Genomic DNA, 15,715 nt, shown 5'->3' on the forward strand with positions numbered 1-15,715 from the left:
TGTTTGTTTATTTAGGATATTTGGTGAATATAGAAGTTTGGTAAGCCCCCATTTGGAGTATGCTGTTCAGTTTTGGTCTCCTTATCTTAAGAAAGACATTAATGTATTGGAAAGGGTTCAAAGGCGGGCTACAAGGCTAATAAGTGGACTTTCCCACTTAGATTATGATTCCAGGCTTAGAAGGCTAAAAATGTACAGTCTTGAGCAAAGAAGAGACCGAGGGGACATGATTCAGCTGTTTAAATTTATTAAAACGAAAGATGTTACGGGGCTAAAGTTTAGCACTGAAAACAGGACAAGGGGTCATTGTTTTAAGCTATTTAAATCTCAGGCTAACATGGATATTAGGAAAAATTTTTATTTTAGCAGGGTAGTGGAACCTTGGAACAGCTTACCGGAAGAGGTGGTAATGAGCAAAGGAGTAGACAGTTTTAAGAGGGCCATTGATCTTCACTGGGGATTGTAAATTGACTAGGACCAGTCTAGCTGGGCCCAGAGCCTGTTGCTGGTCGTCACTTTTGTGTTTGTACAATATGAATTAAAAATGATCATTTGCAAAAAAAAAAATCAATAATATTGAGTCAATTGAGTCATTTTTGCACTTTAAAAAAATAACTGCACAGTTAGAAAAAGTGAAGGAAAAAATGCACAGAAAAGAGAAATAGTATATTTGAGTATTACCTGGATTGTCACCAGTAAATGCTATAATTTTACAAGTCTCAGCAAAACCATAACGATCCACAAAATAAGGGGCAATAGTACCCTGGAAACAGAAATGAAAGGTTCTATCATAAGTCATCTAATCATTATAAAATGTCTTGAAAATTATTTGAAATATCTTTAAATTTCCTAATTTGCAAATGTATTGTAAACTTTTTTAATGACATGCAAAAAAAAATATATGATTCACTACACATTTTTTATAAATATATCTGCCTCTACTTACTAAAACAGTTGAAGAGGGTACTGGAACACCTAACTTCTCCCTAAGATTTGGAGCACAAACCTAAAAATGACCAAAACGTTAATTGAATGCAGGTAGAAAAGCTGTCATGATTTTCATGAGGTATGTAGCATTAAAACATTTACTGCTTACTTCAAGGTCAATTATTCTGTAAACCACAAGTCAAAAAATTTGAGACACAGCTACAATTATACTAAGTGATATAGTTTTAGACCAAGTTTACATGCTCATGGGTCTTGGGGGGGGGGGGGGGATTGAAATACGGGCTTATTTTTATCACCCAATATATGCTTTACATAATGCAGCAATATGTACAATGATTCACTTGCTTCTTACATTATCTTTGACTTGGTGATGATCATTAATCAATGCTGAACTTTAGAAAGAGAATTTTAATTGAGTTGAATTGAGTAAATTATTACAGCTAAATTTTGTATATGCTATTAAGCAATAAACTTTTGAAAATAAATAAATAAATTTATGATCAAAAGTAAAAACATAAAAATATAACGTCCAAAAAAGCTCAAATGTGTAAAACATTGCAACACAAAAATAAATGGGCTTATGAACATCAAGATATTTAGTAGCTTTCTTGTGGTTCTAATACACTCATCTATCAGAGAATTAATCTCATTCCCTTTCTATCTTCTTCCTTTAGAAAAATAGATTTAATATTATTTTGAAATTTAATAGGAGTGGTTTATCATTCTAAATTAAGCTATTATCTTTTTATTTATTTTTTTTCTTCAAAATTACCAAATTTGGGATCCCTTAACAAAGCAATCTGATTAGATTATATGCATTTCTAATCCAAATCTAAAATTACACTAAATTGAGTATAATTACAGCTGTTGCTCAAAGTTATTGACTAATGGCTTATAGAGTAATTAACTTGTAATTTGAACTTTTTTTTAAATTATCAATTAAAAAAGTTAATTTGGCACCATGGGTTTCTAAACTGGACCTAAAACTACACTACATTGAGTATAAATACAGCTATATCTCAAAGTTTCTGGCTTGTGCTTACAGAGTAATTGATTCAAAAATCCTTGACCTTTCCAGTGGGGTTCCCATAGGGTATTATACTAGATATATGCCGTATACTCTCAAACATTTTTTAGACATATAGCGTAAACCCTCAAGCTTCATAAATTTTCATATTATGATATACTATGTGTATGATCACATACACAAATTGTGCGTAGTGGATTAATGGGAGTATACCCTCAGAAAAATGGATGGGAACATCACTGGACCTTACATTTCAAAATAATCAATTTTGAGACTGCTTAGTTAGAGAAGTTGATTAGATACCATGGGTTTCTGATCTAAATCTAAAACTATACACATGGAGTTTTTCTACAGTGTTATAAAAAAAATAAAGACTTATGGCTCCCAGAGCAATTGACCTTAAATTTTGACTTTTTTTTTAATTATCAACTTTGAGGCTGTTTAATTTAACAGTTGATCAGGTGTCTTGGGTTTCTAACCTGGATCTAAAATTACACCATAAGGAGTATGACTGCAAATGTGTCAAAGTTTTGAACTTGTGGCTTACAGAGTAACCGACATTGAAACTTGACCTATTTCTTGAAAATCACCCACTTTAAAAACCTTTTAAAGACTAAAGATAAGAATAGTTCATGCTGTTTAATGCTTTTCTAAGTAGGGGAATGTGGGGAAAGGAAATGATGAAATATTTACTTTGCTTTTAATGCCACCTATCTGGTAATATTTTAACTATGTAGTAGTACATGTTGTCTACTCCAGTCAGGAAAAAAATAACGCTGTGGATTCAAGCATTTGATAACAAAGGAAATTTTCAAAATTTGATACTCATATTGTGATATATTGTTATAAGTCAAAAATTATTTTTATTAGTAAAAATGCTAAAGTTCTTGTTTTTCACATTTTAAATATTAATTGTGACCTTCTAACCCTTGGAGCAATAGTTATTTAGTTCATATTAAGCTTATTTGTATTTTAAATATTTTGTACAACTACAGTACAAAGTTTAGCAAAGTGGATGGGGCAAAGTGAAATAATTTATTTTGTTTACTCACTCAATCATTTACTAAATCATTATGTATTTATTTATTAGTTAACTTCACCTAGTTTTTAGTTCACTTCTCTTTATTCATTCATTCACTTATTTTCCTATTCATTCACCTTTTTACTCACTCATATTTCTTCATATATTAATTATTTTTATTTAATTATCCTTATATATTATTTCCAAAGCCTGTTTTTTGTTCCTACGCGAGATCTCCCTCAATTCTTGAATGATTTCTTTGACTTACATCTCATTTTAAAGGTTATTGTGCAGGCTATTGACGAAAGATAGACCCACAGTCTAAAAATTGTTTTTTTTTTCCTGTCAAAAAATGTGTTTTAAAGCACTGGAGTGAGGTTTTCTGTTAAATTTATAAGTTTAACTCGCGCTGTGTCCAACAGAGCTGAATATCTTGATCGGCAGAGCGTTCGAATGGTAACCAGAAGAACGAGTGTTCGGGCCCATCCCAGATGATCCTGCATCAAAAAATTAGACAAATATCACAAAGTACCTGAACACATACAAACAATAAATAGAAGTGAGGGAAAAAATTTTTTTTTTTTGGTTTTAAAGCTTTTGCTCGGGTTAGAAAGCTAAAGCATAATGTAAGCGAAAATATAACTATCAGGTTTAAGATTTCAGACTACAATGGAATGTAAAGTCAGACCAAACAACGTAAGTAGAAGCACAAATTTGTAAATTACAGCAGACACGTGTTTCGGCGTTACAGGGAACGCCTTTTTCAATGCAAAAAATAATGAGCTTATGGATGAAAAGACATCTGACAAGACTTTTGTCGGATGTCTTTTCATCCATAAGCTCATTATTTTTTGCATTGAAAAAGGCGTTCCCTGTAACGCCGAAACACGTGTCTGCTGTAATTTACAAATTTGTGCTTCTACTTATGTTGTTTGGTCTGACTTTACTATTCAGCACAAAGGTATTATTTATCTTATTACAATGGAATGGTTTTTTGTTCTAAAAAAAATAAATCGTACACTGATATGTAGATTCTTCTAATGACAGTTTTTGACCCTTTGTACAAATAAAAAAAATCTAAGACAAATTGAAATTACGCTTTTCATTTAGTTAAACTATGAATACAAAGTAAAACATTAAAATTACTAACAATTTGTAATGGATAAAATATCAATTTTTTTCCTTCTTTCAGCAAAAAACAAATAGATAGTCACATTTTTACTACATTCAAAAAGCTACGCTAAAAAAACAAACTTAGTTCAACTGATTTTGTATTTCAACCGTTCGGTTAAATGATGAACACGTGCTGCGACCTAAGCCATAACGGTTCAAGCAGCCTGAGATAACAAATTGTAAAATAATTAAAAAATAAAAACACTTCTCTTCAATATCTTAACTTATATATTATTTCTATGAACAATTTTTCTGTCGGTATGCGAGAACTTTCTTATTTCTTGAAGAAATTCTCCTCTCATTTTAAAGCTTATCGAGCCGGCTAATGATAAAAAATAGACTTACGGTCTAAAAATCAGTGTTTCGGAAATGCCCATTGCTGTTGCATAACCTTGATGCAGCCTGTAGTTCTTATGAAGATTATTTTTTTAAAGCAAAATTTTAATACAATTTTCCAATGTTTTGCGTCTCTTTTGTCAAAAAAAAATAAATAAATAAATAAAAAATCTACAATTAACCTTTTTTTTAAAATGAAGCTTAAAAGCACTGGACTTAGTTGTTCGGTTAAGTTGATAATTTTTCTGTAGAGCAATCGGCTATAAACTAGCTGACTTTCGGGACCGCTCGGGCTGTCCGACATTATAGCAAATTTAGGTTTGTACTACGCATTACATGTACTCATAACATACAACAGATAAAACACGTAAGGGAATAAAATAAATACAACGAGAAAGCTACTTGGCGTTTTGACTCCTTTATACAGGCTATAGTTATTATTCAGATAAGTTGATTATTAATCGAAGGGTGATCTTTCTTTTTTGTTTCAAGATTTGACTCTCCTCAGACCACTAAGCATAATGTAAGCATAAAAAAGAATTAGATTTAAAAATTCAGTTCTCAAGGGAGTTCTTTTCATGCAGAAAAACTTTTTCATTGTATGCTAAAATGTATATTTTTCTCATAGCAGTAGTAGGAAATCATTTTCTACTAATCTGCTTTTGGGGGGGGGGGGGGAGGTGATGCATTTTGTCTACGTTCGAAAAATTACATTTAAAAATTGAACTCAATTCAACTGGTTTTGGTTTTGAATAATTTTAAGTGTTTGATTAAAAGAAAAACATATGCTGGCATTCAAGCTGTAACGGTTAAAGCAGCCTGCTATGGGAAAGTGTGTCAATTTTCAAAAAAAAAACACTTATTTTCACGTTCAGCAATAAAATCAATGCGACGGGAATGCTCCTTGATGTTTCAACTCCTTTACACAGGCTACAGTTATTATTCAGAAAAATTGACGATTAATCATAGGGTGTTCTTTCTTTCTTTCTTTTTTTTTTAAAGCATTGACTCCATTCAGATAACTAAGCATAATGTAAGCATTAAAAAAAGTATTAGATTTAAAAATTCAAACCTCAAGGGAATCCTTTTTGTGCAGTAAAAGTTTTTCATTGTAAGCTGAAATGTAGATTTTGCTGTTAGCAGTGTTCGACCTTTTATATAAATGAAAAAATACTACGCCAAATTGAAATTACGAGTTTCACTCAGTAAAACTTTAGCTATTTATTCAAATACGATATAAAACATTAAAATTATTATCAACTTCAAAAGTAAGAAATCATTTTCTGCTCTTTGCTTTCTGCAAAAAAAAAATGCATTTTGTCTACGTTCGAAAAAGTACACTTAAAAAACCGACTCAGTTCATGTTGGCATAAAATATTATTTTATTTTTATCCTCGGTCCACAGCCGATAATTTAAAGAAAATATTTTAAAGTTAATTGTTACCTACTTTAAGCCCAGTCTGGTAAAAGTAGAATTCAACTAGTTGGTGCTGACACTTCAATTGACAATTCCCCCACGCTATAATTAATGGCGACTGTTTACTAAAACCATTGAAGATTGCATGTCTCGATGTGTTGATTCAGAAAAAGTTGAGTTGTCACCTGATTGATTCGAATTAATTCCACTTGTTGTCCGCTCGTGCCATGGAGACGAGTACGGATATTCGCGGCAGTGGAATAAACAAATGAGTGATAGTTGCAGTAGAAGTTAGTGTGGTGACGTCATCGAGGCATGAAATCTCATTGGCTGATGAAACATATATATTGAGGCGAGTGGCAACACTCTCTCTCTCTTCTCAACGATCCCCAGTTTTGTTTTGATCGTGAAGCCTAGTTCGGCTCACGTGTGGAGGGGGTTTTTCCCCGCGGTGCTAGCGGGGGTTTTTTAGTGGTGTGTAACTGGTGATGAATATTCACCTTGCTTTTCAAGTATTGGAATTTTCCAAGTTCTGGAATTAGAATGAGTCCAGGTGAAGAAACACTTGTTTTGTGTCCGGCCAATTGATATTGCCGGGGAAGTGCGTTCCGAAATTTCTACTGGATATGTTCGCCGAATCTTCGAACTGTCTAACGTTGCCTACCTGCTAAGGGCGTTCCTGAAGTGTGATCCGGAAGACCTTTTGTGTTCCTGGATGAGAATCCTTCGGACTGGCCAGTGACTTCATCGACAGATTGGTGACATTTTTCTTTTACTTATTGGAACCACTTTTGTTGTGATATTTTGGGGGTGTTCTTTTATGGGGGATATTGTATCATATTTCTAGTCATATTTAATAAATGTATTTTTTTTTTCTGAAACATGTTTTTTGCTTGTCTCCAACTTGACATTACACGGCCATTTAATGTTGGCTTAGTTTAAATTTTTTAAACTTAACTCTAATTATGCCAACAAAGTGGTAGCAGAGCTCGGTCGAATGTCTTTTTAGTTGGAGACAAATTTGCAAAAATTTTCAGAATTATGGAACGGGATTATCGAAACATTAAGAAACTTAACTCCTGCAATTGGGCAACATGGTCGAAAAATAAGAAAATGGTACTGATAGAAAGAGATTTATGGGAATTAACCCAAACAAAATTAGAAGAAGGCATTTTGGCAGAAATAAAGAAACGGAGGGGCCAAGCAGTGGCGATTATTTACCTCAACATAGAGGATGTGTTAAAACAACTGATTGATGATTTAGACGATCCATATGCTGTATGGACGTCATTGAAGTTGAATTTTGAACCTCCGTCTTTAGCCCGTGTTGCCTGATTGTGGGAGGAGTTTTTTTCTAGTAGAGTTAATGAAAAAGAAACTATTGGAATGTTCGCGGCTCGATTGAAGTGTTTGCTCCGACAGTTGGAGGAGAATGGCTACAAAATAGATGAAAAATTAAAAGGATTTCAACTAATACGTAGTTTGGATCAAAATTTCAGGGGGATAGTTCAAAATATTTATAGATGGGATGAAAATAAATGTAATTTTTCAAATGTTTTGGATGAACTTTTGGCAGAAGAGGGAAGATTAAAATTTTTAGGAAATGAAAAATTTGGAAATAGTAGTTCAGGTGTTAATGCTTTTTCTGTTCAAAATAAACCCCAGACTGGGCGGAAAGTTGAAAATGTTAATAAATTTGAAACAAGAGTTTGCTTCACAGGGGGCAAAAGGGGGTATATTTCGGCTCGGTGTTGGAGCAGAAAACTAAACACTCAAAATAGTGGTAATCGTAATTTTTCCAAACAAAGTAATACCCCTAAGGCTGGAATGTTTTGCACCATCAGTAAAGTATCAGGAGTACAGACCAATAACACAAATTTGAAGGAAGAAATACCAGTATTTTTACTGGATACAGGTGCCACGGCACATTTCTGTAAAGATAGGGACCTATTTTGTGAATTGAAGCCTGTTAAAAATACAAAAATGGAGGTAGCTGTGGGCAATGTAAATAGTCAAGTCGAGGGGGTAGGGAAAATTGTTTTCGAAATTAAGACAGATGGTAAGCTAGTAAATATCACATTGAATGAGGTCTATTATGCTCCAACACTTAGACGAAATTTGCTTTCCGGATCCAGGATAGACAGTCTTGGTTTTTCTTTAAGGTGGTATCCTGGTAAAATATGTATTTTTAACAATGATGGCATCAAACTTTTCTCTGCATTTTTAATTGATAAATTGTATTTTGTAAAACCCACCTCATTTTTAAGTAATCAAAGTAGTGACTTACCACCAAATATAAATGTAACAGAGGTCAAAGGATTAGACCTGGAGTTGTGGCATGAACGGTTTTGCCATATTAATTATGACAGCATTTTGGAAACTGAAAAAAAGAACTGTGTCAAAGGGTTTAATATTAAAGGTAAAAACCGGCCAGACTGTGAGCCTTGTATTATGGCGAAAAAAAGAAGGTGTTCATTTAAGTCCACCCCAGGGATAAGGTCTAGAAGACAACTTAAGCTTCTTTTCGTGGATCTAGCAGGGCCATTTCCGGTGGAGTCACTAGGGGGGAAAAGATATATTTTTACGATAATTGATGATTTTTCAAGGAAGTCCATTATTTACTTTTTGAAGTCAAAACATGAAGCTTTTAGATATTTTCTTAGATACCAGAGGCATGTAGAGAGAGCCCTCAACAAGAAAATTTTGGCCATAAGGTCTGATAATGGGGGAGAAATTACAAATTCTAATTTTGAGACCCATTTAATTAAAGAAGGCATCAGCATAGAGAGAACCAACCCTTATACTCCCGAACAAAACGGAGTAGTAGAAAGGTACAATTTGACCTTGATGAATGGGCTTAGGGCGATGCAGAAGGACTCTGGACTAAAAGAAGAATTTTGGGCGGAAGCTGCCTTATGCATTAACTATGTCAGGAATAGAACAGTTCTAAAGGAAAGGGGGAAAACCCCATTTGAGCTGTTCTGGGGAAACAAGCCTTCAGTAAGGCATTTCCGGAGGTTTGGATGTATTGCCTACAGAGGCATGCCAAAACAAAATTTAAAGAAATTTGACTCAAGAAGTAGGAAGGGCATAATGGTGGGCTACGCAACCCAAGCAAAAGGGTACAGAATTTGGGACCCAGAGCTAAAGAAAATTTTTGAAACTATCAATGAAGACTTCAGGGAAAATTTAATTTGGGGGAAATCAAATTTGAATAGGAATGTAGACAATGAGGAAGATTATTCTTTTATTAAACCTATGAGTGAAGTTCTCTTAGATAAAGAAACAGATGAAATAAAGGCTCCCACCCCTTGTGAGGAAACTGAATGGGTAAGTGATGTAGTGAAAAGAAAGAAAGGGGACCGTACTGATATCTACTATTATGAAAAGGGAAATAAATACAAATACAAATGTGACAACCAGCAACAGGCTCTAGGCCCAGCTAGGCTGGTCCTAGTCAATTAATTAGTCCCCAATGAAGATCAATGGCCCTCTTAAAGCTATCCACCCCTTTGCTCATTACCGTCTCTTCTGGTAAGCTATTCCAAGTGCCCACGACCCTGCTAAAGTAGTAGTTTTTCCTGATTTCCAAGTTAGCCTGAGATTTAAATAGCTTAAAACAATGACCACTTGTCCTGCTTTCCCCGCAAAAATTTAATCCATTTACATCTTTCATTTTGGTAAATTTAAATAACTAAATCATGTCCCCTCTGATTCTCCTTTGCTCCAGGCTATACATGTTAAGCCTATTAAGTCTGGTATCATAATCTAAATCTGAGAGTCCCCTTACTAATTTAGTTACCCTTCTTTGAGCCCTTTCCAATACAAAAATATCTTTCTTCAGATAAGGCGACCAAAACTGAACAGCGTACTCCAAATGAGGTCTTACTAAACTCCTATATAAAGGCAGAAGAACTTTCTTAGATTTGTTTGAAATAGATCTATTGATAAACCCAAGCATTTTGTTGGCTTTGTTACTAGCAATACTGCACTGTTGACTAAATTTGAAGTCCTGATTTATTAAGATACCCAGATCCATAACATTTTCTGCCTGATTTATGACTGAACCCTGTAAATGATATCTCATACGCTTATTTCCATGACCTAAGTGTAGCACTTGACATTTCCCTACATTAACTGCCATCCCCCATTTATCTGCCCACTTAGTAATATGATCTAAATCCTCTTGAAGCTGATTTACTTGTTCTTCATTTTCGACAATCCCCATAACTTTTACATCATCAGCAAAACAATTCATGCTTCCAGAAATATTTTTATTGATGTCATTCATAAATATAATAAACAAAAGAGGCCCTAAAACTGATCCCTGAGGAACCCCACTTAAAACATCACTCCAATTAGAATGTTTTCCTCTCACAACTACTCTTTGCTTCCTACCTTTGAGCCAATTTCTAACCCAAAGTAAAGTTTTTCCTCCTATTCCTATGTCAGCTAACTTGCTGAAAAGAGCAACATGCGGTACCTTGTCAAAAAATTTTTGAAAATCAATATAAACAACATCCACACATTTTTTGTTATCTAAAGCTGAGGTAACCTTGTCGTAGAAATGCAATAAATTAGTAGTACAGGATTTACCTTTCCTGAAACCATACTGCAAACTAGTCAACAGACTATTAGTCTCTAAGAACTTCATGATCTTAATTTTGATCAAAGTTTCGAAAATCTTACAAATCACCGAAGTCAAACTTACAGGCCTATAATTCCCAGCAATACCTTTAGACCCCTTCTTGAAGATTGGCGTTATGTTAGCCAGCTTCCAGTCCTCTGGCACCGTCCCCGAGTTATAAGAAGCATTGAAAATATTCAAAATAACATCCACTAATTCCTCTGCACATTCAACTAAAATTTTTGGATAAATATTATCTGGTCCCGGAGCTTTAGTTTCTTTAATCTTTTTCGAGTGAAATAAAACCTTCTCCCTGGAAAATACAAAATCCTCAAGCTGTATAATAGCTTGTGTCTTGTTAGTGTCAACTGTTGAGATACAGTTATCGTTAATCACACTGGAAAAAAAGTTGTTTAGAACACTTGCAATATCCCTATCGTTTTGGATTAAATTTCCATACTCATCAACCAAAGGCCCTATTTGACTGTTTCGAGCTTTCCCAGAATTAGCATAAGCAAAAAACCTCTTAGGGTTCCCATCAATGTCATCTGCCAGCCTTTGCTCCAATTCCTTTTTCTGAATCCTTACCAAATACATAAAATTTCGCCTTGCCTTACCATACTGGAGCCTCTCCCCACTCTGACAGGTTCTTTAAACTGACAAAAAGTGGCTTGCTTAAAATTAAGAGCTTCTTTAGTCTCCCTGGAGAATCACATGGGCCAAATTTTGGTACTAACACCTTTTCTCCTAAATGGAACATAATCCCCAACCGTATTAGCAAGTTTATCCTTAAATTCCATCCACTGCTGATCTACGTCGCTATTTTCCAATCCTGACGAAAAACCTCTTTCAAGCTCTGCCTAAGTGCAACAAAATCAGTGTTCTGAAATTGGGCACAAACCTAAAATTATCATCTTTGCACACTTCAAATTTAATCCGGAACCTAATACTGTTATGATCACTATTTTCCACTCCAGGTTTTGGCCACTAGAGGGCGCCTGTGATGCAGGGAGTGTTATAGCTGCTAATTTGATAAGTGTTTTCTTCTATAATTTTTCATTATTACTGTCTAGTTTTAGGTTTTTTTACTTCACTTTATCATGTAATTTAGTTTTATTGTGTTTTTGGGGCTTATTTTAGCTGTTATTGTATTCTTGAAGTGTTTTTGCATTTTTTGGAGCTAAGCCTAACATGTGGTGATCTCCTGGTTTTTGATCTTGTGTGCTTTATTGGGTGTAGCAACTCTGTTTATTTACTGCTGTTTTTAGTATTTATTCTGTGTTTTTTTGCATTTTTATCTTTCTGTTTTGCCTTTTGGAACATATTCATTGAGTAGAAATGGGTGTTATATGCATTATGAAAGAGGTAAAGAGTGGGAAGGGGGACAGGTGGATCTCTTGTGATTTATGTCATATGTTCTGCCTGTATAAGGGGGAAAATGTGTCTGTTTTTGAGGAGGATTATATTTGCACTAAATGTGCTGAACTCTCAGACTTAAGACTTAAGATGCTAGTTTTGGAAGCCCAGTTAGCATTAGGGTGTAGGCCAGTTGTAGAGGGTATAAATGTTCCAGAGATTCAGGGGGAAGTTTCAAATGAGGAGTTACATTGGGAAACTAAGGGTGTAATTTTGGGGGACTCTATGGTAAGGGAGGTGGGTAACACAGTTGGGAGAGTAAAGCGTAAGGTGGCTAGGTGTTGTTTACCAGGGGCTCGGGTAAAAGACGTTAATATGGTTGCTGAAAAGAAGGGAGTATTGAATAAGGAGGACATGGTTACTTTGTGGGTGGGAACAAATGATGTAGGCCACAGTAAAAATGAGGAGTTTTCTAGGGAATGGGAATCCCTGTTGGATAAAGCAACCAGCTTTTCGACGAATGTCCAAGTGGTTGGTTTGCTTCCCAGGTATGGAGTGCATAGGAGCTGGCTAAATCAACGTGCGAGGTGTATGAACTTGCTACTGAAGTCAATTTGCGAAAAGCGCAGTATCAGGTTCATTGATGTATGGAGTCATTGTAAACGGGATTGGATTGCTAGGGATGGCCTGCATCTGAGCTCTACAGGGGTCAAAATGGTTAGTGGATTAATTTTAAGGGCTTCGGAGTCAAAAAACTAAGTTGGAATGGGGGGCATGGTTCAAGCATCAGGTATCGAGAGAATGAAATTTTTTTGGGTATTGCTAGAAATGGAAATAAAGTGACGAACAAGAGTAGTAATGTTAACAATTGTAATTTAGGAAATTTCAAGGTGTTAAATAAAAGCAACTTAGGCATGCTTAAAGTTTTCTATACCAATGCTCGCAGTATTAGGAACAAGATGGATGAATTGAAAAGCGTAGTTATGGATGAGAAGTTGGATGTTATTGGAATTACAGAGACATGGGCTACCGAATCTGATGCAGAGTTATTACATATTGCTGGGTATAATTTGTTCAGACAGGATAGAGTAGGTAAAAGAGGTGGTGGGGTTTTATTTTATGTTAGAGACAATTTTATTTGCAATGAATTGGTCATAAATGATAAGCCTACTGATATTGATATGGTTTGGCTGGAGTTGATGAGCAGTAAGGGCAAAAAGCTACGCTTTGGAAACATTTATAGGCCACCTAATTCAAACCAGGGACAAGATGAGCAGATGTACCGTATTATTAGTGACATGTCCAGTAAGGGATCCGTTATCATAATGTGGGATTTCAATTTTCCGGGTATTGATTGGAATAATTTTTATCCTGGTAATGGCAAAGAAGAGGAATTTTTAAAAGTAATTGGTGACTGTTTCTTAGATCAAGTTGTAACTCAGGGAACTCGAGAGGAGGCAATTTTGGATCTAGTTTTTTGTGACATAGGTAGTTTTGTTCAGGGGTTGAGTGTAGGGGAGCATATTGGAGATAGTGATCATAACAGCATTAGGTTCCGGGTTGAATTTGAAGTGTGCAAAGATGATAATTTTAGGTTTGTGCCCAATTTCAGAAACACTGATTTTGTTGCACTTAGGCAGAGCTTGAAAGAGGTGTTTTCGTCAGGGTTGGAAAATAGCGACGTAGATCAGCAGTGGACGGAATTTAAGGATAAACTTGCTAAAACCGTTGGGGACTATGTTCCATTTAGGAGAAAAGGTCTTAAAACCAAAATTTGGCCCATGTGGTTCTCCAGGGAGACTAAAGAAGCTCTTAATTATAAACAAGCCACTTTTCGTAAGTTTAAAGAAACTGGTCAGAGTGCGGAGAGGCTCCAGTATGGTAAGGCAAGGCGAAATTTTAAGTATTTGGTACGGATTCAGAAAAGGGAATTGGAGCAAAGGCTGGCAGATGACATTGATGGGAACCCTAAGAGGTTTTTTGCTTACGCTAATTCTGGGAAAGCTCGAAACAGTCAAATTGGGCCTTTGGTTGATGAGTATGGAAATTTAATCCAAAACGATAGGGATATTGCAAATGTTCTGAATATTTTTTTTTCCAGTGTGTTTAACGATAACTGTATCTCAACAGTTGACACTAACAAGACACAAGCTATTATACAGCTTGAGGATTTTGTATTTTCCAGGGAGGAGGTTTTATTTCATTTGAAAAAGATTAAAGCAACTAAAGCTCCGGGACCAGATAATATTTATCCAAAAATTTTAGTTGAATGTGCAGAGGAATTAGTGGATGTTATTTTGAATATTTTCAATGCTTCTTATAACTCGGGGATGGTGCCAGAGGACTGGAAGCTGGCTAACATAACGCCACTCTTCAAGAAGGGGTCTAAAGGTCTTGCTGGGAATTATAGACCTGTAAGTTTGACTTCGGTGATTTGTAAGATTTTGGAAACTTTGATCAAAATTAAGATCATGATGTTCTTAGAGACTAATAGTCTGTTGACTAGTTTGCAGTATGGTTTCAGGAAAGGTAAATCCTGTACTACTAATTTATTGCATTTCTACGACAAGGTTACCTCAGCTTTAGATGACAAAAAATGTGTGGATGTTGTTTATATTGACTTTCAAAAAGCTTTTGACAAGGTACCGCATGTTGCTCTTCTTAGCAAGTTAGCTGACATTGGAATAGGAGGAAAAACTTTACTTTGGGTTAGAAATTGGCTTACTGGTAGGAAGCAAAGAGTAGTTGTGAGAGGAAATCATTCTAATTGGAGTGATGTTTTAAGTGGGGTTCCTCAGGGATCAGTTTTAGGGCCTCTTTTGTTTATTATATTTATGAATGACATCAATGAAAATATTTCTGGAAGCATGAATTGTTTTGCTGACGATGTAAAAGTTATGGGGATTGTCAAAAATGAAGAACAAGTAAAACAGCTGCAAGAGGATTTAGATCATATTACTAAGTGGGCAGATAAATGGGGGATGGCAGTTAATGTAGGGAAATGTCAAGTGCTACACTTAGGTCATGGAAATAAGCGTATGAGATATCATTTACAGGGTTCAGTCATAAATCAGGCAGAAAATGTTATGGATCTGGGTGTCCTTATAAATCAGGACTTCAAGTTTAGTCAACAGTGCAGTATTGCTAGCAACAAAGCCAACAAAATGCTTGGGTTCATCAAGAGATCTATTTCAAACAAATCTAAGAAAGTTCTTCTGCCTTTATATAGGAGTTTAGTAAGACCTCATTTGGAGTATGCTGTTCAGTTTTGGTCGCCTTATCTGAAGAAAGATATTTTCGTATTGGAAAGGGTTCAAAGAAGGGTAACTAAATTAGTAAGGGGACTCTCAGATTTAGATTATGATACCAGACTTAATAGGCTTAACATGTATAGCCTGGAGCAAAGGAGAGTCAGAGGGGACATGATTCAGTTATTTAAATTTATCAAAATGAAAGATGTAAATGGATTAAATTTTTGCGGGGAAAGCAGGACAAGGGGTCATTGTTTTAAGCTATTTTATTCTCAGGCTAACTTGGAAATCAGGAAAAACTACTACTTTAGCAGGGTCGTGGGCACTTGGAATAGCTTACCGGAAGAGGCGGTAATGAGCAAGGGAGTGGATAGCTTTAAGAGGGCCATTGATCTTCATTGGGGACTAATTAATTGACTAGGACCAGCCTAGCTGGGCCCAGAGCCTGTTGCTGGTCGTCACATTTGTATTTCTATTTGTATTTCCAATATGCTCCCCTACACACAACCCCTGAACAAAACTTCCTATGTCGCAAAAACCAAATCCAAAATCGCCTCCT

General features: G+C 35.3%; 2 protein-coding genes across 2 annotated transcripts in view; one reads left to right on the forward strand and one right to left on the reverse strand.

Annotated features, from left to right (window-relative positions):
• LOC129224565 (uncharacterized) overlaps positions 1-15,715 on the forward strand; it is a 285,185-nt gene that overhangs the window by 129,447 nt on the left and 140,023 nt on the right. The window lies entirely within an intron of this gene.
• LOC129224566 (xylulose kinase-like) overlaps positions 1-15,715 on the reverse strand; it is a 68,223-nt gene that overhangs the window by 24,335 nt on the left and 28,173 nt on the right. Inside the window, exons 6-7 of the mRNA XM_054859043.1 lie at positions 947-1,006; positions 682-763 (exon numbers count right to left, since the gene is read on the reverse strand). Of these exons, the coding sequence (XP_054715018.1) occupies positions 682-763; positions 947-1,006 (142 nt within the window). The remainder of the gene's footprint in view (positions 1-681; positions 764-946; positions 1,007-15,715) is intronic.

This window comes from Uloborus diversus, chromosome 6, assembly GCF_026930045.1.
Source record: "Uloborus diversus isolate 005 chromosome 6, Udiv.v.3.1, whole genome shotgun sequence".
Taxonomy (NCBI): domain Eukaryota; kingdom Metazoa; phylum Arthropoda; class Arachnida; order Araneae; family Uloboridae; genus Uloborus; species Uloborus diversus.